This window comes from Orbicella franksi, chromosome 1 (assembly GCF_964199315.1).
Source record: "Orbicella franksi chromosome 1, jaOrbFran1.1, whole genome shotgun sequence".
NCBI lineage: Eukaryota > Metazoa > Cnidaria > Anthozoa > Scleractinia > Merulinidae > Orbicella > Orbicella franksi.
The window spans coordinates 10057051-10081411 of NC_138145.1; the positions used below are offsets into that span (position 1 = coordinate 10057051).

At 40.1% G+C, this 24361-nt stretch overlaps 2 protein-coding genes across 3 annotated transcripts; one reads left to right on the forward strand and one right to left on the reverse strand.

The window, feature by feature from the left end:
- Positions 1-4646: 4646 nt before the first annotated feature.
- Positions 4647-24232, reverse strand: LOC145489001 (uncharacterized). Of its 2 annotated transcripts, XM_081467888.1 has the most exons (6): positions 23707-24232; positions 20871-20966; positions 20286-20358; positions 10896-10963; positions 10219-10370; positions 4647-8521 (listed from the first exon to the last, which is right to left on the reverse strand). In XM_081467888.1, the coding sequence occupies exons 1-6, from the start codon at positions 24220-24222 to the stop codon at positions 7171-7173; spliced, it is 2256 nt and encodes a 751-aa protein (XP_081324014.1). In that variant the 5' UTR covers positions 24223-24232; the 3' UTR covers positions 4647-7170. The 2 variants fall into 2 exon arrangements, with proteins under 2 accessions (XP_081324014.1, XP_081324022.1); XM_081467896.1 differs by lacking the exons at positions 20286-20358; positions 20871-20966; positions 23707-24232 and adding an exon at positions 11584-11673.
- Positions 11724-16573, forward strand: LOC145489041 (meiosis inhibitor protein 1-like). Its single transcript, XM_081467939.1, has 2 exons — positions 11724-13196; positions 13694-16573. The coding sequence occupies exons 1-2, from the start codon at positions 11726-11728 to the stop codon at positions 16153-16155; spliced, it is 3933 nt and encodes a 1310-aa protein (XP_081324065.1). The 5' UTR covers positions 11724-11725; the 3' UTR covers positions 16156-16573.
- Positions 24233-24361: the final 129 nt, after the last annotated feature.

Here is a 24361-nt window from a genome sequence, read left to right on the forward strand (position 1 = left end):
ATTACTAAGATAGAGGCAGGCAAGGTACAGACTGCGAAGACTACAGCAATCAAGACAAAAACCTTGAGGGACTTCTTAATAAACATCAGGACATGTTTGCTGCTGGCTTCGGTCCTGATTCTCCGGTTGATATTGATGTAAGCAATAAAGTAAGCGATCATTTCTACCACAAGTGGGAGAGTGTAAGTGGCCGCTGTCACAGCCAGTCTGTACCCTGGGGCCCACTTGTCAGGATCGCACGCCACGAAGAGAACACCCACGCGGAGGATGACTGAGGTGATCAAGACACTCAGGAAAGCCTGCGGAGATAATACGTTAGAAAGGGTATTATCTGAGATAAGTTACAGACATCTTGCCATCACCTCAACAGCTGCAAATGATCGAAGGATGGGAGCCTGCTAGTTGGGAGGCATCGGTCCTTTTTACTTAAACTGTAAAGCACGAAGGGTGAAAATGTTTCGAAAAAAGAAACAAAAATTGCTTACCACAAAGTGACTATCGTCTTGATATATTTACAATCAAATCAGATTTCTCCCTGGTGATACGTACGCCCACAAAAAAATATAAGGAGAGCAGCAATAATAATTTGTGTCAGAGCCATCGACGCTCAAATGATCAATTAATCATGTTAGTGACTGCAGTTAAACTTTTAGAATAGATTCACAATCAGTCGTACGTTCTTAGAAGAGACGAAAGGAATCCTTCTATCTCCCGAGGTGCTGCATTGCGAAGCATAAAAGTCTGTATATACGAGCCAAGTGGCACATCAGGCCAGAACGTATCCCGATTCCGTAGCATGAAGCGACTAGGAGTGTTTCTATTCCCCCCTGGATGGGATGCTAGTCCATCGCAGGGTTACCCATAGCATTAAATTCGCCGGTACCCATTTATACACCTGGAGGCACTGTGAGAGATAACTGTCTTGCCCAAGAACACAACACAGTGTCCCGGCCAGGGCTCGAACCCGGACCGTTCGATCCGGCGACGAGCGTACTAACCATGAGGCCACCGCGCCTCCCACTTTTTGCGAAGCTTCAAGAAGACCAAAATGTTATGAAGTACTTGCGCAAACGATGACAGGGAATTTGTCAGAAAGTGACACGCAGCTGCGACCAACTGACCTTTTTCTTGACTCCGGAAATCTTTCTTATGGAATAGCACATCGTCGGAGAGCATACAGACATGGATCTTTCCAAGCTGATCAGCATCAGGGACAGAGAAGAAGCAAACCTGGCCGTACCCTCCATGTACAGCAATGACTTACAGACCGGTCTGCTTATCTGTACCTCCAGGTTCTTTATCACGATAATAGAGCAGGTAAGACACAGATATATCACGTCTGCTGCCGCCATCTGAACTATCAGGTAAGTGCTGAGGTCACGAAAAGACTTGTTTCTCAGAAATACCATGAAGAGGAAGGTGTTGGTGATAATCGTGATTAAAAAGATGAACGCGTAAAATCCTGTTACGATGTGGTCGAACCATCGCTCCTCTTGGCTTGCAGTGGCAATTAAAAATCCCTTCATCTCTAAGAAAAACGGAAAAAAATAAAGTATTGGTGATCCGTGGCAGAAAAATCAGGGGTGTCTTGGGGAGCTGACTTGAAATTTTCCAAAAGAAAGTGACTGATTTCCCGATAGCGAAACATTTTGACGCCGCCCAACACTCTCTGCATTCCAAATACTGCTATTACCTTTATTATGTGGCTAGCTCCGTAAGCGGGGAAGATAAACCGAACATTGAGCTGTGATTGGCTACCTGAGCGGACAAGACGGAGCTATGTTGCTCGCTCGGAATTATATCCGCTGTGTCCCGCAAGAAAATAGCGTTCTCTTTCCATATGTAATATATTCTTTATTGACCAAGCTTGTTCAGTCAAGATAGGCGGATATTGGTCTCGTTCTTTTTTTGCGTGTTTATGGACCTAGAAGGAGTCGAGGCCCATAAACCCGCAAAAATTGAAAAACACTTGGCCGATATCCAGCCATCTTAATTGACCTCAAGCTTGGTCAATAACCTATAATGTATAATCAGCTCACATAATTTACCGGAATGAGGAACCACCCCCTGGAAGCAGCATGAAATGGACCTGATCTTCAGAATCGGAATTATTGAGCCGAATGGTCCATACATATATGCAGCCTGAGTCATTTTCTATGACTATGAGCTACAGCTGCTGTAGGCACTTCAGACTAAAATTTCTTCACGTGTCCGTGCAACAGACTTCACCCACTCCGTTGAAGGGTTGTGGCTAAAGCATTTGCGTTCTCAAACCTTTTGGCATTTTTTCTCGATATTACAACATTTTCTTCTCTTTTCTTTTATATTTTTATGAAACATATATCCCAACAGAGATATTTCAGGACTCGAATTCGCAAGCTGTGTCTACTGAGCTGATACCTTGCAATATCAAGTCACTGACCTGAGTATATAGTCGATTTTTTTTTTCTTTTTTGGCAGAATTGGGTACGGTGGAAACCTAATCGTACGTTTTCGTTATACCTTGGTGGCATATCAGCCTTGTTTTGTCTTGCCATGGGTATTTTGGCGAGAGGCAGTCGAAACATCGTCAGCATCATTATCATCATCATCATCATCATCATCATCATCATCAACATCATCGTAATCATTATCATGATTTCATGTTCCTCTACTGGAAAAATGATTATAGCGAAAAATGGCTCGACCAAACTTGTCTGATGTGCTAGCGGTGCGTGGCCCAAAGGTACGATTAGATACAATCAGCGCTGATCAAGTGTCAAGCACCACACACCCGACCACGTTGAATATATATAGAATTTATCGCTCAATTTATTCAAAGTACAATGCAGCTGCATTCGTCACCAATACAAATCCATGTTTACGAGATTTCAAGACAATCCCTGATAAACCCCAACAAGAGATATTGGCAGTTAACGCAAATTCCATAATTCTAATTTTAAAGAAATTTTTTTTCTCTTATTTTGAATTAAGTACGACAAACGAACAATAGAGACGTAGAGTCGAATGCTCTATTTTGTCTGGAAACACATGGAGTTCGTTCAATCAGGCGTTTTTACAGGTCCACTCAAATGGAAGCGGGAAAGGAAAATCAACCTTGATCCCAGGCTATCTCGTGTCAGCGACAAACACCGCGAGAGCAACACCGCTGCGTTACAAGAAAAAATGGCGGCTGCTCGTGGTCTAAATGACGCGACAAGTCCTTCAGACAGAGCAAAAAACTTAAAGAATGGTTCAAAAAAGTGTTCATTTTAATTAAGAAAACAGACGCTTATATTACAATTTTCATTGTGTTTGATTGCCATGTACTCGGTTGCTCGTCATTCGCGTAATTAGTAACTACCGCACACTAAAACACGTAATCAGATTTTTCTCATGATAACATCTTTTCTGTCGAATTTAATCATTTCAACAGAACTTTTTCAAAAGGAAGCGTTATATTCCTCTTGTAAAGTAAATAAACATATTTTATCTTTGTCAAAACTAAACTTATCCCAGAGTAGGACGCTACTCAATCCTATTGTTCAGGAGTCAGTTAAATTGATTTTGTGTCTTTTGGTCGGAGTTCGCACATTATATAACGAAACTGAGCAATTTAGACTATAAGAGCTACAAAAATATACAGATCCAGTTGACATATTTATTTTGCTATTTCTAGGAATCATTGCACTGTTTTCTGTTCTGTAAGCCACCATTTCTTCGGACACGAATTTCGAAAAAATCTAATTTATTCGCAACAAAAAAGAGTTAAAAGAAATACTAACAGCATCTTGTTGCAAACTTAACTGATGGCCTGAATTAGGTCCTTTAGGAAAGAAACTTTAATTAATAACATTCTAAATGAATGGTCGACACTCGACCAAACGAGACGGAAGAACAGAGAACATTACACAGTAATGAACTTTTAATTTAACGAAAATGTGAAAAGATTAAGAAAGAACAGTATCGTTGAGAACTATTTTTGTTCTCATGAACGTTTCTTTCAATTCAGAAGAGGTAGTCTGATATTTTTTGTTTTGAGTTAACCAATTTTGTCTGTTTGACGTCTCTCTTACGTCGATGAATTTCGGATAAATTTATGTCCGATAAAAAGATACAAAAAGCAACTGTGTTTGGCTAAGCTAATATCCACACGGCTCATAAAATTTGCTTTAAAACGCAGAATTTGGTCCTAGTTTGTCAAAAAAGAATTTCCTGAACAATGAGTTACCTATTTGACTAATGTATCCTGTTAAATTTCAGATGCGATAAATTAAAAAAAATATACACTGTCATTTTAGAAACTAAAATTAGACCGGTAGTTTCCTTTACCTTAGCTTAGCTTTGGTCTCCGTGCGCTTGAAGTAAAGTTAGCGAGGTAATCTTCCAGTACGATTTTTCCAGTTTACTCGTCGGATCATCAAACTTAGCAGAGCAGTAACTGCCTCTATACCCTAACAAAGTGGACGAAAACATCATACTCCTTTCAAGGGTACTTTTAATATTCCAGAGAGCCAATCAGAATTACTTAAGGAAACCTCAAAGTCTCTCACCTGGTTAAGTTAAGAATGGGTGCGGTCTCTTTACTTCATTTACATTGACGTACTCTTCTTTGTGGACGGAAGACAATGTTTTTTATCCACGCGCCGACGTTTGAGTGATATTTCAAATCTCTCTTGAAAGCCATTTGACATAATCATTGAGCACAAATGAGAAAGAAAAGTAAAAAGTTAAAAGAAACGACAATCAAGGTGTAATGTTTCACAATCAAATGAATAGTGCATGACGCCTTCTCGGGCGCACGCGAAACACACGACATGGACATCAGATGTGTATTATTCCTCTCTCAAGCTCTATACTTAAGAAATGCCCCACGAGTCCCTTGAACTTTTTCGGTCTACACAAGAGCCTTTCAATAGGCGAGTGGGTAAACCAAGAAAATGCATGTGACAAGTGGGATATTCCGTGTTATACCACGAGAGAGCGCAGCATGACTATTTTATTTATACCATGCCATAGAAAATACAGTGATCAACACAATCAACGCCACACAGGCGCGGCGCATGATGGGAATGTTGGATGTCATACCGACGATTATACAACGGCTTTCCTGTACTCTGATTAGCCTAATTCTCTATGGCGTGGCATAACTTCACTGCACTGAAGTTTACCTTTAGTCGACTGAGTTCGTAATATTTTTAAGTGACCCGCCGAATCAGACTCAACTGAGTTTTTTTTCCTCTTGAATCAGGTGTAACGTGTAACAAAGCTAAACTTTGGAATGCGTCTCATTTATCTTGAGTGTCGTAGTACATGAGGTAAGTCATTCATAACGGTTATCTGGGGCGGATACAGGATTTTAGAGAGGGGGTTTCGAGATACGGACCGCCGAAGACTGTCCCCTGTCTGAGGGGGTCCGGAGGCAAATTTTTAAAATTGAGATTCTCGGAAATAAGATTTCCGGCATTGAGGCCAAGTCAGCGTGTCAGGCAACGTTGTAATTCCATTAAGGATTGAATGCACTTACATACATTTTTAAAAGTTCTATGACGTTAGCTGTTTTAATTTAAGGGGTTCGACCGGACCCCCCCCCCCCCCCCCCGATTATATGAAGAAGGAAGATTGTGATAAGCATCCATGTGTTAAGTTCAATGCTGTTTCTCGCTAGTATCGTATACGCAGTTTTTGTGCATTTGATCGGGGTATGGCTTTTCCTAGCACTGACCAGGAATGGGGTTCGTATGTACCTTGCACGTAAACTGCAAGATTTACTACTTGCCACTCTTTTCCTATCCACTATCTTGTTTAATAAGACCCACGTAACTGATAAATACCCCCGCCCCCACCAACAAACTTGCAGCATGCACAAAACAATGGTGACTGTATTTCACACTTTTTCAGGTCAAGAAAAAAGCCATACTTCCTGCAGAACACAACCCCTTATCTGTTAAACAAGCGACTCTAACCAGTGACGGAGCTATTGTACGAAAGAGTCTCACTCATTTTAAGACCTCGCGGCACAAAACACTTCAACGCCGTCACATCTTCACTCCGCCTCAATCTCTCTCTCTAACCAACGAAACTAGGCGCACATAAACTAGGCGAGAGTTCCAAGGCAACTTCAGACAGGACAACTAATATCATTTTAAAGTTCTTCTTAAAGACAGTTGTCGTTTCACTTGTCGCTACAACCACAACTCTAAATATAACTAAGCCCTTGGCTTATCCTAATATAAATCTATTTACACTCTCTATTATCATAGGAATTATTTATAACCTTTTTCTTGCCGTTATTACCTGGGCGTTTAATCTTCATGTTAACATCGAAGTACTCTAAGAAAATGATCAATAACTGATCAAAACGGCTGAAAAAAGCTGGGAAAATCACCATTATACCACTATGCACGAACAATACTTAGTGAACTTTCAACTTTCTTAGTTTTTGCTTGTACCAAAGAAACAAGAAAACCACTGCTGACGTCTCAAATGGCTTTTCGCGGGAAAGAAAGCGCGTTCCTCGCCCGCAAGCACATCTGAAATACGAGACAGACAGCCGGAAATTCGCCTGCGTTCGCAGCCTATTTGTTTGCCAGATTTATCGGACATACATGCACTTGTAACAAGCATTCGTCAAGATAAAAATCGGCTTGGATTGAAAGTAGCCTCTAGAGGAATGTATAGAAATATGAAATCTCAAAGAGGCGCTTTCAAGCACTGATTAACCCTTCGCACTACATTTTAACTCTTTTCCCAGGTATCTCGACTGTGAGTTTTTTTCTGAAACCGACGTTAGTGGAAATTATTTGACATCAATTAAATATAAAAACGCTGTGTTTTGCGCGTGATAAAGAAAACAAACTAGTAAGTCAATAATATTTTTTGCGCTGCCACAGAACAGGGCCGATTTACTACCTCGTAAACCGTTTATTGTATGGCCGTCTGCCAAACCGTAGCGTTCAGTTATGAAAAAAGAACCTGTAAAGTAGTAAACGTAAAGGCTTCCTAATGGCATAGGTTGAAGAAATGTTTTCAAACCAAAGGTAACATGAACAAAACATTAACATCTTCGATAACATATGGACAAAATAAATCTATCTTTCTTAACTCAACATTTGTAAAAATTAAAATAACTGGAGGCTATCGGAAGTTGACAATGTCGTTGCCGTCACCGCTAATGGGTTGGTCAAGGTTCTACGTATTGGCGGGTGAACACTCTGGAGAAGGCGTATCCAGAGACCTTGCCGTGAAAACCACTATCTTGCTGCTTTCCAACAACGCACCCCTGTCACAAAAGCTGTTTTCTCGAAGGTTGGAGTAGACAGATTTTTTGGGACGCGGGTGACCTTTGTAATATGAATCATCTGTCTGTGAGGGCGTATTCCTTGTCATATTCACCTCGGTGTTGGTTCCCTGATGTTTTACTGGCGTTAAGTACCTGGCCATTTTCCTAGTCGAAGTCTTAATGACGTGCTCGAACGCTTGACCGTTGAAGCTCTGGAACGCTTCCAGTCGAGCTTTCTGCAGGCGTGTCAGGGGCTTGGACTCTACAGGCGTTATACTGGATCGGGCGGAAGCCTCGGGAGGACTCTGTTCTGGAATAGGGGCCATTCCACTCAAGCTGCGCACGTGCTTTTCTCGTGCGTACACGTGATCTTCACATGTTTCGACAGGAGGGGTTTCATTGGCTGCATTCTGCATTGAAGCATCTGCGATTTCATTTACTTCGTTTGAATCGCAGGCTTCTGTTTGCATTTCACTGTCTCTGGACCCACCAATTTGAGTAGATTCATCAACTACCTGGAGACCTGTTTGGGAAGAAAATTCTGCAGTGTGTTCATTCAGGGCTATCTCGACATCAATACCACTTTCTTGTTGGCAAGTACTTTGTCTATCACATGTTACCATGCCAACTGGCTTCAGCGAATCATCAAGGATTTCCGGTTTCTCAACTGATTGACAGGTGTCGTCAACTGTCACTGCCACGCCCTCAGATGCGGGTGGACTATCCTTGGACTTCCAAACATTTTCCAGACTCTGTCCTCCGAAACTCTTCAGAGCCTCTAACTGCGAAGCTTGAACCTTTGTTAGTCGACTTCCTTTGGTAGAGCTTTTTCGCCGCATTATGGCTGAACTTCTTCTTCTTGAGGCTGACCTTCTGTTTTGTTTGCCCTTACTGGTGGATTTTCTCTTTTCTTTCACACTTTTTTCAATGGATCTCCTTCCGAAACTTTTCTTTGTGTCCTTTTTGATAGTCTCAACGTTCTTGATTCCTGAAAGGTTGGCTTCAACTCCAAGTCTTCCTCGTCTCTTGCCATTTTGTTGTTGCTCTTGTACCCTTCCTTCTATAAGCGTGCTAAGAGGAGCATTTCCAAAAGCCTGCTGCGCTTCAAGTTTACATCTCTCTAGTCTAGTAAGTCTCTTTTTTGCATTTTGTGTTTCAGGTTGTGTTTCTGATTTCTTCTCTATGACACTAGCTTTTCGCTTCTGGCCAAGGGAAATATTCTTAAATGCTTCATTAGCTTCCTGTCTGGCTTTTTCCATTCTACGGAGAAAAATAGAAGGATTATTGATTGGCTATTATAATCCCAATCAAATGCAATTAACAAATTTGCAGACTCTGCATTTCACAAGTCACATTTTATTTTCACCTTGAAGTTCATAAGATCTGGGAGTATATTGGCTTAAAACTGTCATCAGTGCATTGTGGGTAAAGGGTTAAGTGGCCAATCAGGATAGTACTTAGTTCCTACATTCACTTCACTGGTACCCATTTTTAGAAAATAGCCCAAAGCAAACACGTGCACTGATTGGTTCAAAAGCATGTTTCAGATTCTATAACTTGATAGAAACACGGAACTAGCACTAGCTGTTGACATAATGATGGCCCAAGAAAAGAGAATTTACATTTTGACAATCAAAGTAAGCAAGTTGTTTCCTTTTTTTCTGTTGTAGTATTTTATAAAAGAAATAGAAAACATGTTTTCTGTGTTTCTGTTGAGTTATAGAAACACTTGTGAAAGTTTGGGAGAACCCAAAAAAGTGCATGGGAACATGAGCCAAAGCTGTGGAAACAATCAAATGTCAGCTCGTGTTCCCACAATATTTCCTATTCTCCCAAACTTCCACTTGCATTTCTATACTTGTTGATAGAAACATGGTACATTCTTTCTATTTCTGAAACACAGTGAGACTCAAAAGCATTCTTGTTCCCAGAGCCAGGTGTCCTTCATAGCCAGCAGGGCCAAGGTGGCTGTGAAGACACATGATTTGATTGAGTAGCCTCTTGAAGTAAGATTTTCATTAACTCAACACCATTGACTTGCTGCAAATATCTGGCTGATCTCAAACTAAGTCATATGATCATAAAACCAACAAACCTTCAGGAGTTTAAAACTGGCTTACAGGGAGAATTTTCAGTGAAGTCCTCTAAAACGAAACTTATGTAAAATTCTCCTCCCAACAAGGATGTTATTACAATTTTAAATTCCCTTCGATAAAGTCTGTTAAAATCTGTTGGTGCTGCAATCAAATGAGTCGAGATGGAGATCACTTTTTTGGGAAGGAAACCAGTATTGAATTTAGCAAAAATCTTGGTCCAAAAATTTGGCGAATTAAATCATGTGCCTACAGAACCAGCGTTTCCCCATGTACAGCCTCAGGCCCCATGAGCTAAGATGGATTGGTGGCTTTGGGGACAAGGATCGACAAAAGGACAACTGTGACCCCATGCGGACAAAACTAGCAATCAGTCACTTGAGTCTGGCACACTGTCTAACCGTTGTTACTGATCCAAGGTGCACAAATATCAATAATAGGGATTGCCCTTTGGGCAAATTCTAACTATAATGCACTAGGCTGAAAGTCATTCTCCCCTGCCCCCCAAAATTTCACCTTCTACCAGACTTCTGTAGTCTAAATTTCTGCAAAAATTTTCCAAAGAAAGTTTACATGCCCATTGAAGGACAGAATCCACTAACCCAACTGTAAAATCCACTAGCCCAAGCTATCAGACACAGTTTTCCTTGCAACCAGGGCTTGAAAAAAGTGCTGTCTGGTCACCCAGGGCAAGTAGATTTTCCTTTCCAGCAAGTAACGTTTCATTCTCACTTGCCTGCTTGGCAAGGGCCCAGGCAAGTCATCTGCCAACTAAATAAAACAATGTAAACTAAGACTTGCCCAGGGCAAGCTGGAATATAAGTTTCTTACAAGCCTTGCACCCTATGATCAAAGCTCTCTTACCGAGTTGGTCTCCTGATTGACTCTTTTCTTGAGGATGCACTTTTAGCTGCAGTCACTTTCAGTTTTGACTTAAAACAGTCTCTCTTCACAACCAATGAATTAAATGGGCAGTTTCCAAAGGCAGAAAGTGCCTCACGTCTTGCTTGCTCCACCTGTTTTCCATTGAAAGAGAAAAAAAAAGTCTATTACGATATTGTTATTATTATATTGTCACAGATGCATTCCTGTGTGGGGCTGTATGGTTTTGATGTGAGACAGTTCAGAAAAGGCCATCCAGCCTCACACAAGTCTGCAATAAATGAATAATTCATTTGGTGAGTACAATCCACAACATTGTTTACCAATATTTTTTCTACAACTTCCCAACAAAGTCAAGCTTATTATGGATGGTAATTATGATAGAGTACTTTCTGACAGAGTTTAAATTGGCAGGGCAAAAACATTTATGGCTGTTCAGTCTTGGTCATTTTGCAGGGACGTCCTTTAGCTTGGTCTGTATGCCATGACCTTACTGCCAGCCAAAATTATATTTTCTAGTCTGGCCCCTCCACACAGTTGTGATTTAAGGCATGATATTGCATCTTCAAATGAACGAAGATCAGCAAACATGCAGATATATGTTTCTTTATGAGTATTTTATTGATAGACTGGTAGTATTTTCAGTCACTAAATAATACCTTTGTGAGCCTTTTCTCTGATGATGTGTTAATGGGAGGTACATTTTCCTGTAGCACTGGATTTTTCCCTGCAATACAGTATAACATTAAAATGTTTTGTTTCTGGTGATGTAAATTGAAGGACTAGAGGCAAAGGGTGTACCGTGTTAACAGCTTTTCAACAAGCCTTATTGAGCCAACATTTTGGTTTGCTGTTGTTGAGCAAAATGCTTTAACTGTTTGATACAGCAATGTTGGAAGATGGAAGATATTCGTAAAATGTGTTGCAAAGCTAAGAATCGTTGTACTGGCAGTATAAAGTCTTAATCAGACATTTTTCGGCAATTTTAACATATTTAACTTAACGTCTTACGTTTAAGCTTATTTACACTAATTGTACTGTAATGAACTAAGCTTACATGTACTGTAATGCCAAATGATGGTTATGCAGGATTTAGCTCCGTTTCAGACGAACTCAAAAAGCCTTATCATTCCCATCGATTTTAAGCATTTTTGTAACCAGTCCGTTTTATCGGTGTTCTGAAAATCCAATTAATAGTAAGATTGCGTTCCTAAAACAAGATCAGAAAATGTTTTGTTTTGCTCGAAAAACCACACAAACAATCCGGGGAGCGCAAGCCGAGCTGAGGTAGGTTTTCGTCCGCGATTGCTACTTTTGCGCTGTACTAATCACATACACACGACTCACCTCCATCCAGACTGACAATTACATCAGATGCCATGATAGTGCAACACAATAGTTTAGATTTGGGAGAGCAATAAGACAATTATGTTTAGCGATTTTCGCTCGATCCGTTACTTTGAAATTTTCCCTCCAAAATAAACACGAAATGCACCTGCGCAGAAACAATTACCGCATTGTATTAGATCGTGGGCTCGTAAATTTCGCTGGAAATACTGCAAGTGTCATTACAAAGATGAAGCCAGCCGAAAACTCACTGAGTTTCTTCACCAAAAATCACTCAAAACACGATTCTCAATGGAGAATGACAGGGGAAAACGTTTCAGTAGTTTGCGTAGCGTGTTTGGTAGAGCTTTTGGAAAATGCTGATGTTCTCCACCTTCGAAAACGCAAGGCCCTTCGTGAGGTTGTCTTTCTTCTCTCGAACAGCCAAGTTCTCTTGGAACTTCTTTCCCAAAATGCGAGAATCACCTCCCACCTCTGCAGTGTAATAATGGATCTGTTGACCTCAGAGAACGAACTTCTGATGAACACGGCAATCGAAGCTCTTGACATCGTAACGGTCAAACTACGATCAGAAAGCCTGGTTGCAGAAATTGTGGAAAAGTTGGAGAACCAAATAATCAAATTGAATAACTTGAAGAAATCCTATCCTTTTGTTGTGGCCTTGGGGAGATTTCTAAAATCAATTCCGGCTTTATCTCAAGTAATCGCTAAAGATTCGTCCAGTTTGATGGAATATTTGCTTTCCAACCTTCTGTTTCCGGAAGATAATGTCAAAGCAGCTTTTCTTTTCGTCCTCGTGCAGATTTGCTCGAACGAGGAGGCGTTGAACGGGTTGAGTTTGCAGATCAAAGAGAAGATATGTAAGCAAACATGCGCCGTTATCAACTGCTCAATCGGCATGGATGTTCAAATAAACGCCCTTAAAGTTTTGAAGCTGTTTGCCAGACAATCAGACGTGCTGAAGTCTGTTTTGAAGCCCTCAAACACGGGCAACTGCGCAATGGTGGAAAGCTTGAAGAAATTGCTGCTGTCACCAAACGAAGCAATCCAGATCGGAACTATACAATGTATCACTCAGATATTAAGAAATGACCCAGCGGAGAATGATTACACTAGAGTCTTCCTGACCTGCGGAATTGGAGAGATGTTACTTGAAGACTTGGAATGCTCCAGTGACATAATTCTGGGGTCAGTGTTCTGTTGTTTAGATCATATGGTTAGAACTCAAATCTTTTACTCCGAAGGCTACTCCGTGTACGGTATAGAGTCAGTAATCGTTGGTGTATCGAAAGCCATCAAGCTCAAGAACCACGAAATAATCAGGCAAGCCACTCATGTGTTAGCACTGATTTTATCAAAGCAACCCTCTAACGTCCAGCTCTTTCCAAATGATGAGCTCTGGAAGAAGTGTGCTGGCGTGCTGTTCGAGTGTCTGCAGTCTGCAGACCACAGGGTGCTGACTCAGGCAGCGAATGCAGTGGAACATTTTCTGAACATCGACTTCTTTCCCCCATCAATGGAGTTTGAAGCTGTTATTTCTCTTGTGTCAAGCATTACATCACATTTACAGAAGTTCACCAAGCCAATGATACATTTTAGAAATATTCCCAAAGGTAAGCTATACGCACCACATGCAACCTTGAAGATTGTCATGCCAACACACTATCTTTAATTTTAACCATAAAAGTTTCAGAAGAATGGCAGTGGGGTGACAGAACAAATACATTCCCATTGACCAACTTTTCGACCTTTTTGCATTTTTGATTTATTTTTAGTTTCCCATATTCCTTTCCCAGCAATCTAATCTTGGCATTTTTCTTCCTTTAATATTATGAACTTAACTGAATTTCTTACATAACTATTAAGTCTTGTTAGAATTACTACACCCATCCCGTTACGAATGTTAACTGCCAGCGTGTAGCCTGGGTCACTGAGAGTATTTTGCATAGGTGGGAGTTATCTGACTTACTTCAGTTTTGCAATATAAACGGCCATACGGGGCATGCATGTAGTTAAATGAGACAGGAGAACTAGTGGGATAGAGCGGAAAGAAGGGTGCTTTAATGTTCAAAACTACTTTTCACAATTATAAATTCTTTTAACTATTTAGGGGCACTCGAGACATTTCTGTGTACTCTATTAGAGGTACTCAAGAAGAGTTTCCAGTTTGTTCAAGATTACCAAGATCGCAAACCATCCTATACAGCCCTGCTAATACAGAATGAAGCATCAATTTCAAAAGAGAAAGAAGTGCTAGGCCAGTTTGTGGAGTCGTTGTGGAAAGTCATTGATCAAACATGCGTTCCAGCCTTAGTGGTGAACTGTGAGGCTATTGAGAACCAAACTGTGTTTAAGAACGTTTTTGAGATCCTACATCTCTCCGTGTCTTCGCTGAGTATCTGCAGGAAGGTTTTTGCCCAAAAGCTTGCCTCAGGGTCGTTTGTTCGACTGTCGCTTGAGATCAAAGAAAAATTCCATAGAAGAGCAGAGAGCAGTGAGCTTGGAGATGCAATAGCAACATTCTTGACAGAACTTTGTCTTACACTCAGTGATGCCTCTGACAGCATTCAGCTTGGAAAATTGTTGAAGACAACTGACATTGGTGGTATTTATTCCTCAACAACGTGCTTGAACTTGCTGACCCAAAGTGCAGTAAGGCAAGGTACTAATGAGATCATCGACGACTCACTCTTCAGCACACAGTGCGCTTGTATTGAGCTGATGTATGTGTCGTTTGCTCACGGTGACGAGATAGTCCCTGTTGAGCACCTTATGACAAGTCTACACAAGTATCTTGTCTTGCATCAAGATCTCAGAATCGTGCCTCGCGTCTCACTGAAACATTTATTGTTTCTCTGGACGGGATGTTACAGAAGGCTAAGGACATTACCACTGCAATCTACCGTCGTCGAAAACATGAAAGCTTCCCAAGAGATTCTAGAGCAAAGTTTGGTGAAGTTCAAAGTAGATGAGTTTGAATCCATTTACATTCATGACCCTCTCTTCGTTTCCTGGATATTTTCTCGTGAATCTCTGGCACAAGCCTTTGGACGACAGGCTTTGATCAGCTTTCTAGGAACAGACACAGCACAGGACTCTCCCATTAACGCAGAACTCTACAATCTTCTAGCAACTAACTTACAAAGCTTTCGCACGTTTGTCTCGCTCGTTGAATGTAACGAGGAAGCTATCGCCGATCGTGTAGTGACCATCCTGGAAAGATTGATCGGCCAAGATTCAGACGCTTCAACAAAGTTAAGCATGTCCAATCAAAGGTCACTGGCAACTCATATAACAAGTATTTTTCACAAGCTTTTCCTGAGCCACAAGGCTAATCCTCTTCAGGAGCACTCAATTACTGCCATGCTGAATGTGATGGTGGCTGTCCAAATGAAGAACCTGGCATTTGACATCAAGCTTTTGTACCATGTCATTAACTTGTTGACATCAACCAAATGTTGTCAAACATTCTCAGTCGTCGCCTTCAATTACCTGAACGTGTCGTTAGCTTGGGACACACACAGAGAAAACCAGAGGGTTGCTGCAGTGCTTCTTTCCAACAAAGGGTTCTGTAGCTTTGTCCAAGAGATTCTGAATGCCAGCCCAGCCAAAGATGATGGACAGCGGAGGGATTCCCTGGAGGATATCAATTTACTAGCGAGTATCTTGATTCTCATCTCGTCCCTTGCAAACTCCCAGATGCTGGCTCAGAAAGACGACCAAGATGCATTCAGAATTGACAAGAACTGCATGATGAAACTCGCCAATAAACGGCAAAACATTTTGGGACTTTCAAGTCTTGTTTTCTGGGATTCCTTCTTTAGAACAACAGGTGAATCAGAAAACCCTGTCGTGGTGTTGTCAGTTAGGACCCAGGAGAAGTATCAGCCCCTTGAGAAGCTATCCGATGTGGATCTCCACGTATTGCTTGTTTACCTGCAGAACTCCTTGATCCATGACAGTGAGACTGTAAGGCAATGTGCAGTGAAGTGCTTGGACAGCTTCCTAACCTACGTTCCAAACGCCAGCTACTTCGCAACTAATCCATGGAACAAAATCGTTCTGGAATCACAGTTATGTGAGCTCAATGTTAACGTTGTAACCCCGAGCTTGGTTCTGTTTTGTTTGCTCATTCTGCAACATGCAGAGGCTGATGAACACCAACTGTCTAGCGTCCTTCAAAATGCAGTGAAGTCCATTCTTGAGAAAATTCCGAGCATTCCGTGTTCAGAGCGAGAACTGTCGTGGCAGTGTATTAATCTCTTGGTTCAAGTGTTAAGCTCGAAAGAGTTCATGCCATCCAACCAAAAGGGTGCTGTTGCCACTTGGCTAAGAACGTTTAAGGAGTCACTGAAGACAAATTTCGAGGAGAGCGCCTCAACCAACGAATCAAAGCAGGATGACCTGATCAAAGATATGACGTTTTTCAAATTAGATGCAGTGATTTTTGCAAAGAGCATGCTTAAACCACAAAATACCAAGGGTTCTGAGCTCTTGGAAAAAGCATTGCTACTTCTTGATGATAAGAGCGACGAAGATGCGGAAACTGGAAATCAGTCCATTGTATTGTAGTCTCCAGCAATGACCGATAGAAAATGTCAAAGGGTTGGGGGTACCAGGCACAATACCTTAACTAGACCTTGTTCTACCGGGAGAAAAGGTGATTGGAACTGAAAGCAAACCAAGCTTGAAAATTGAAGGCGAGTTTAATCACTAAACAGAGTTAACGCACTCATACTAGTCAAGAAAAGATGCTTTTATTAACTAATCAAGGCAAAGACTCCTGCTAAGATGACTCACAATCATCTCCAGGAAAACCATTTCAAAACTTTTGCTCAGTTAAAAAAAAAATGGGGAAGGTAGTTCAGGGCCAATTTAGTTTTTGGAAAATTAATGGTGGCTCTGAATTCCCTAGTAACACAAATTTGAACTTTGAAAAGTGGAATCTTGACATACTGATTACAATAAATTTGATGACAAAATGGGGGTCACCGACCTTGTCCTTCAGTTGAAAGCACTTAAGACTAAACTTAAGGGTGTTTTAAAAGGTCATACCACTGCCATGATATTGCCATGGTATTGCTATGGTATTGTCAGTACCATTCTGTCAAGGCCAGCAAGAATTGTTACAAAAAATACTATAATTTCTACGGCCAAAATCTTTGCCCTCTGCATGAATCACTGTTTGCCTTCGCTGCACACTTGTTGGGAGATAGGTGGCTTTCCGCATCTCATATGGGAAAAATTGACTGGCTTCTAAATGGAGTTCGTAGAATCGACTTCCAATTTAATGGAAACTTGTTTTATTCTGTTCAGTCTTTTATCTCCCAATCAAACTGTTTTTCATAACTTTCTTTTTTGTGCTTGTTATTATAAGTTATCGTTTCCTTTTTCTCTGACCATGATTTGTTCTTAAAGTTTTTAAAAGCATAAACGGCATAAGCACTCTCTATGAACATTCTTATAAAAATCTTGTTTAAATAAAAAACGTTGTTACAATTAGCTGGTAAGAGCGCTTCAGCCCCAAAATGTCAAGCCTAGGTGGTCGCTTACGAGAGTTTAGATCATATTGGGTGAAAATTGTTCCTCATTAGAATATGGTAACTGCCGAGTCTCAGCCAATGCACCAATGCCGATGCAATGTTTTGTTGATGTAAAAGTCAATTTCGAGAGAAAAAAATCGGTCCTTCCAAGAGAAAATGATTTTTCTCTTGGTTCTTCCCACTGTGAAACTTCCTTGTCTTGTAGTAGCCAGGAATACGATGTTACAGCACCTTATTATCCAATTTTCGCTGTATTATCTGTCAAGCGGTCGCTTATGGGAGGTTTAAAACAAAAGAAAATTTCAAACTTTTAGCTCTAAAAGTGGTCGCGGTTGCTTACGAGAGGTGGTCGCTTACAAGAGGTTCCAAATATAGTGATTGACTTGGAAACGCTTGGTTTTTTGGAAAACTGCTCGCTGGTAAGAGGCGGTCGCTTACGAGAGGTGGTCGCAACCGGTAGTCAGTTGTTTAACATGTCATAAAAGTAATGCATAGTGGTATAGCAACTTTTTGATTAAAAAAAAAAACCCTTCAAGCACGTCCACGAATATTTGCCAAAAACAGCACATCAACACTATCTAATTATAATTTGTTTTATGTTTTGTGTCACATGGTCATCCTGGTGATGAAAACAAAATAATGCAAAGTGAAAGCCCGTAGAGATACATTAGGCAAAGTCTAAAAACACAAGAATAAAATAAAATACAATATCTCTTGCTAATTTTTTCATCAATAAATAACATTAAAATGGAACATCATATTTAAAAACGTTAAAATATAAAAATAGTTCAAAGTAATAGCTCTTGTATGCGGTAACAACTTCAAACTCTGGATACCAGTGTTTTGTTGTTGCAAAACAAGAGAAATAAAATTTTAACTGATTATTATTAAATTGAAGGCTCTTAATCTCTGGTTGTAGTATGCCACTGACAAGCCTGGGACATGGTCTTTGGCAAGACCTGGAAATGCCCATGGAAAATCACTTTATCACTGGCATCGCAATCTGTAGACCTCGGGTACTGACAGCTGGTATGCCTACAAAGTGAAGTTGGGTTTGACTTCGTCAGCATGCTGGTGGTTGTCCCCCGGGGTTGGCCATGATCAAAATGTCTTATGAGAGCAGAATCAACAGTGGAGAGATATAAAATTTATGACGTACCAGCTTGATTTTCCCACAGTTCCTTGTATTCTTAATTAATCGTTTGCACACCTATTTGAGTACCTTGGTGACCCATTACAGGTGCACTGGAGGCTTGACTGGAACAGATTGCCGAATGCTAGTAACTGCGATCGGCTGTTATGTCACAGGTTTTCCAGGCTTATAAGAACCAGTGTTAATTCATTAACCTTATAATACATTTTATAACTCATTCTGATCAAAATATTGATTTCCAAACATAATTTTTATATGTTACCAGATTCACTACTTAGAAAGCCCCCAAAACCTGAATCAAACTTTTCTTCCATTAAAAGAAATTTTAAACAAATGTTAGAATTCAGTGAGGAAAAATTGCACGTTTACCCTGGGGCTTAATAGGGATTAACTTCCCACAACAACAGTAATTACACGACTAAGTTTAGAGAACCAATGATAAAAATCAACAAATCAGGTTGCTCTTCTACTCTGTTGGTCCTATATTGTCCAACTATTGGACCTGGCACTGTTCTGAATATTAACCGTCATGTAAAAAATCCCTTTCCTTTTCTTTCTCTCCAAACTTTGTTTTTGCAGGTTTTCTTTCAAAAAACAAGCAAACAAAAAAACCATTACTGTTCACAGTGTCTTAGTTTCCTGTCTTGGATCATGGGATTATTTCTGAAAATTTTGATTCAAATACTGCACTGGGAGAATATCAGCTTCATCAGTATTGACAATTCTGCCAAGACCTTGGGAATACAGTGGAACCCCACCTTACAGCCACCCGTTAATAAGGCCACCTCATTATTACAGCCACTTTATTCTGGGCTGAACAAAGCTCAGAGACTCTTTTTCTTATCTAAAAAACCCCTTTCATATGGCAGATTTTTGGGGCTTGTTGGTGACTGGAATAAGGGGTTTTCACTGTATATTTTTCAAGGTTGGCTCTCACACTTGGCTAATAAGATAATAAAAGCTTTAGATGTATATATTCTTAAAAAGAAATAAGTAAACTTGATTTTTGCCCTTTTTGATCAAACTTATTTCTGTACAAATTGTGCAATTCAATAATTACAGGAAAATAATAATATTAATTAAATACTTTCAACTGATAAAACAAGGTATCATTTTTTAACATTTTGTTAAGTCTACTTTGATGGCAGTATCACTTAATCTTTTTCTCCACAGTTGAAACTGTATCCTTGAGACTTTTTGAAGGATCACCTTCCTGGAAAACTTTGATCATTTGTTGGCGCACAGTTTCTGTAAGTTCTGGAACACCATCAGCTGTGACACCCTCAGTTGGTATGGGGGACAATACTCTCGCTTTCATGGTTCCTACCAGATGGGAAGTTATAAAAGGTCAGCAAAGGATAATGTCTTGACAAGGAACCCAAGACCCAGCTTGACGCATGCACACTTTTACCTACCCATTAGAATCACGCGTATAACTGTTTATTTCTTCACTGATGTGTCCCATTCAAAACCAAACTTAGCACTGAGGATGGGCTACGCCTAGGCCCGAAACGTCTGCCATACAATTGAGTTTATTTTGGCACTGAATTACTATTGATAATGTTTGAACTGTTTACTGTGCCCCACAGCCACTGATCCTTTTGGATTACCAAATATCTATTTCAACCCAAGACCCATACTGTCACTACTCTTCCTGGACTCTGTACTGTTTTCCACGACTTCCTGGTCCAAGCATTTAATCAGATTACTCCTGACCAGCCTGGCATTTTCTAAGGTGTGTGATACTGATTTAATACACCTGGGTAAAGAGACGCACTGTAAGGGTGGGGATAAAAGGAGTCAAAAGGAAGAAGAAAAGAGGATAGAAGGGTGAAGTTGGGAAATTTTACAGCATTGCATAATGTTAAAGCAAGAGAAGAAGCATGGAGAGGCAGGAGCAAAATAGTAGGAAGTGAATTGAATAAGAAGGTACAAGTCAAGATGCAGGGGTGTGCGGACTTTACCTATCTACCAATAATTTAAGGAAAAACTAAAAAGAAACTTACCATATTCAAATAACTTGTTCTTCTTGTTAAAAATTGAAGAATAATCATAGATAACAATTGGCACAATAGGGAGCTAAACAAAACACGTGCAAAGGTATACAAAGTTAAGCATTTTCCTGATTTTTTTCATTTACACTGCGTAGCTTAATTTTGTTCTCTAATAAATACCGCAGTGTATTGATACAGGGAGGCAATTTTGAGACTTTAAGTCTCAAACATTTGGTTTACATGATCAGCACAAAAATTTACTATTGTCTCAAAGTAGAGTTGATAAGAGTAATGATATCCCCTATTGTTTTTGATTACCACTCTAGCACGAGACCTTTACATTGAAGAGTGTATGGCAAACAAAAGAACAGTCGAACCTTGCTAACACGACTACCTTTGGGTCATAAAATTGTCATCAAAGTATGAAAATGACTATCTTTTCTAGTTAGCCTTTTCTCCAAGCCAAAAACATTGGCTAAAATAACAAGGTGTACTGAGATAAGAGCTCACTATGAAGTGTTTTGTCAAGTTTTCAAACTGATGCTTGGAGCTGGAGGAAATAACAAGTCAAATAAGACTTAACATGTAGTCTTGTACCTGAGCTTGCTGGGCTAAGTGAAATGCTCCTCTCTTAAAGGGAAGAAGTGTTCCTGTTTGGCTTCTGGTTCCCTCAGGAAAAATCCAAAGATTTATCTGAAAATGAGCAAATGAACTAAGCTGTATATCCTGGAGAAACAGGTAATTTACTGAGGGCAAAACCATACACTTTCCAAACACTTACACTACATAAATGTTTACAGTCATGTTCTTCAAATTATGTCTAGTAAGGAAAATGCTCAATGTAGCTTTCTTTTTGTAGTGTATTTAGTTTGCTGTCAAACTCGAGCAGCACACTGGATAACTGATTGATTGCTTTACCCATTGGTTAACTTAGACATGGTGAAGTGAATTTACCTACACTAAATTATAGAATGGATGGCATTCTAATAGCCCTCATTTGTTACAAGCATACATTGCATAACAGAAGACAGGATATATCTTTAAAACAATGGAGTGGTTGCCTTGACCTTGGGGTGGGTGAGTTAACTCACAGAGAGGTGATGCCCAGACATATACTCTCAAGTTACTTGTAGCAGTTTAAAAGGACTTGTGTCACCAGTTTTTGCACTGGAAACCCAAGGCAGGCTATGTGCATAATCACAAAAATTGTTCAAGAAGCTACATGTTGAAAATAATTATTAATAAATAAAAGTTAGTGCCTTACTTATGTGCAAAGTACATGTACCTTAATTAATATGCTCCCCTTGTGTGATTTTAATGTCTGATTTCCTGGCACCAGTTGAAAGGTGGCTCAGGGAACACAGGGACATTAAACTTACACAGTAAGGCACTTTTAAGATGATTTCCACCTGGTACTGCGCAAGTCTACATTTTTGTTTTGATTCATGTGAGACGTCACAGAATGTAATATTTTGCAACTATTCACATGAAGTAAATTCAAAGTTTCATGTCAACTGCCATTATGGGTGCAAAGCTTTATGCTTTGTTCTTTGTGATATAACTAGATGAAAACACTTTGTAGCTGTAAAATCAAAGTCACTGTTGGAAAAAGAATATAAAATAAAACCCTAACCCTAACCCATAAGGTAAGCGGTTCATAACCAGTAACATCAATTCACATTGTGTAGTTCCAGAAAATATCCATACCTCCCCCACAGAAGGGATTTTTTCCAAGACCCCCCCCCCCCCTCTGAAAATTCCAATTAAACTTGATACATTTCTTTAAATGTTTTGGTCTTAGAGAACCCCCCACCCCCCAGGAAGTTCCAATCCCTTCTGTGGGGGGAGTATGGATATTTTCTGATACTGCACATTCCATCCAGTGAGACTTACAAACATTGGGGTACCGAGACTGCACAGTACAGAGTGGAAATCATCCTTTACTCAAGAATTCTAGGTTTAATTTGACAAGGAACAACATATTTTTTAATTTTTTACATTCAGATATGGTTTTTGAAATTATCCCTTGTAAAATAGGTACTGGGATCCCGCCAAGGTTCCCAGCACTCGCCGGGATCCCGCATCTTCTTTGCTTGAGTAAACAGTCAGTTTCCCTTTTGTTGTTATTTCAGTAAGATTTTCTTTTACTAAAAATGCAGATATCACAAAGTGTTGAGCACAAGAATATTTACATTTCTTTCAACGTAAAGCGTATCATGCCAATTTGTGTACATGAACTTTGGTGTTTTATCTTCTTGCAAACCAAACAACTGTGACTAAATTTTTCTGTTAGCTAATTAATTAAATCATGTTGTTTTGGGTTTTTTTATCAGTCTGTTTTTCTCGCTATCCAGCTGTTTTTAAACTTTAAACTTTGTACCATGAATTTTGCCATAAATCATTGACCCCACTTTTCTGTGTCACTGACATCTTTAAAAACAAATTTAAGTAGCATAAATCGAACTGCTGTATGGCTATATGTGTATGTTTTTTAATTAAGTTAGTTTTGTCTGTATTTTAAATACCCTCAAGCATGTAAACACTGGGAAGATTTAACCTTTATTTAAAAGATGATGGCTCCAAAAGAAATTTGTGGCAGCATGTCTAAAATTTTGCCGAGATTCCCACAGTGAATCTTGCCAAGAATTTCACTTCCCGCAGCGAATATTGGCAAGATTCCCAGCAAGATTGCGGCTAGATTTTGACTGTTGGGAATTTGCTTCTCAGCGAAGATCTTGTCGAGATTCACATTAGGATTCCGGCGTGATTTTGGCTGCCGGGAAATTGCTTCCCTGCAAGAATCTTGGCGAGATTCGCGGCAGGATCCCGGCAAGATTTTGGCTGTCGGGACTTTTGCTTCCCAGCAAGAATCTCGACAAGATTTGTGGCAGGATCCCAGCGAGATTTTGGCCGCAGGGAATTTTGATCCCGCCGGGATTCCTGCTGGGAATAAAAATTCCAGCAGCCAAAATCTGGCCAGGATCCCGGTCCTCATTTTACAAGGGGTAAATCCTATTTTCATTAAATTATATTTATTAAAATGCATCTCCAGTGGGAAAAGTTGCCGACTTCAATGTCTTACCTATTGACTAGACACAGTACAGTTTTCCCTGCCTACTGGATCCTGATTGGCCAATTCAAATTTCAAGAGCACCAGCCATATGCTCTTCTAAATGATTCAGATTGATGCAACTCAAAGACATGCTGCAGTAGACTGTAGAGATGCAGACCACAGGATTAAAAAACCTATGCTTTCAGAGTTGTCGCATATTGTAGGATTACTCCCTATTTTGCCCCACTCAGTAAATTCACTTAGGTAATTGCATTCCATTACTTCTCTTCCTTTCCTAATTGTGCATTACACTCCCACCCTGCACCAAGCCCTCCCCTCCCCTATGACAGAATACACGTTGTTACATGTGCGCAGATTTACCTTTTGATCGCAGATCCATTTCGCCGTTTTATCCATTACATTCCTGGCGCTCTTAGAATGCCCTCTATTGATAAACACGATTCCAAAAAGCCACGCTGCAAAGCCAAATACAGGTGCGAACAGCAATTCCTTTTTCGCCAAGAATGTCGTTCTATGTGGTGTCGCCTGCAGTATTACAAACATATCCAAAGAACTCTGATGATTTGCTACAATAATGAAATTCTTTCCTTTGAGAGTGTTAAAAATCTCCATTCCTTGAATTTCGGAACGTATTCTGAACAGTCTAACCAGGGATCTGTACACAACACCGGAACAACGATGAAAGTTCCCTACATCAAATGGATGAAACGCTCCCACAAAGCTGCAACACATTGCGAAGAACATCATCAAACAATTGAAGCTAAAATACTTTGTGCGGAACCGGAAACTTTTCGACTTCCTGTACAGGGCAATGCATCCGATCAAAAGGCCTAGGAGCCCTGATACCACTATTACAACAAATTTCAACTGCCACATAACGTTTTGACGGTGATTCTCGTGAAGGACCCGTGAATGTTCAAAGACATCCCAAGATGCAATGGTTTGTTGAAATCCCAGAAGCTCTCGCGCTCCTCGTAAACATATAAGCAGTACTTGCTCTGAAAATTTCAGTTCC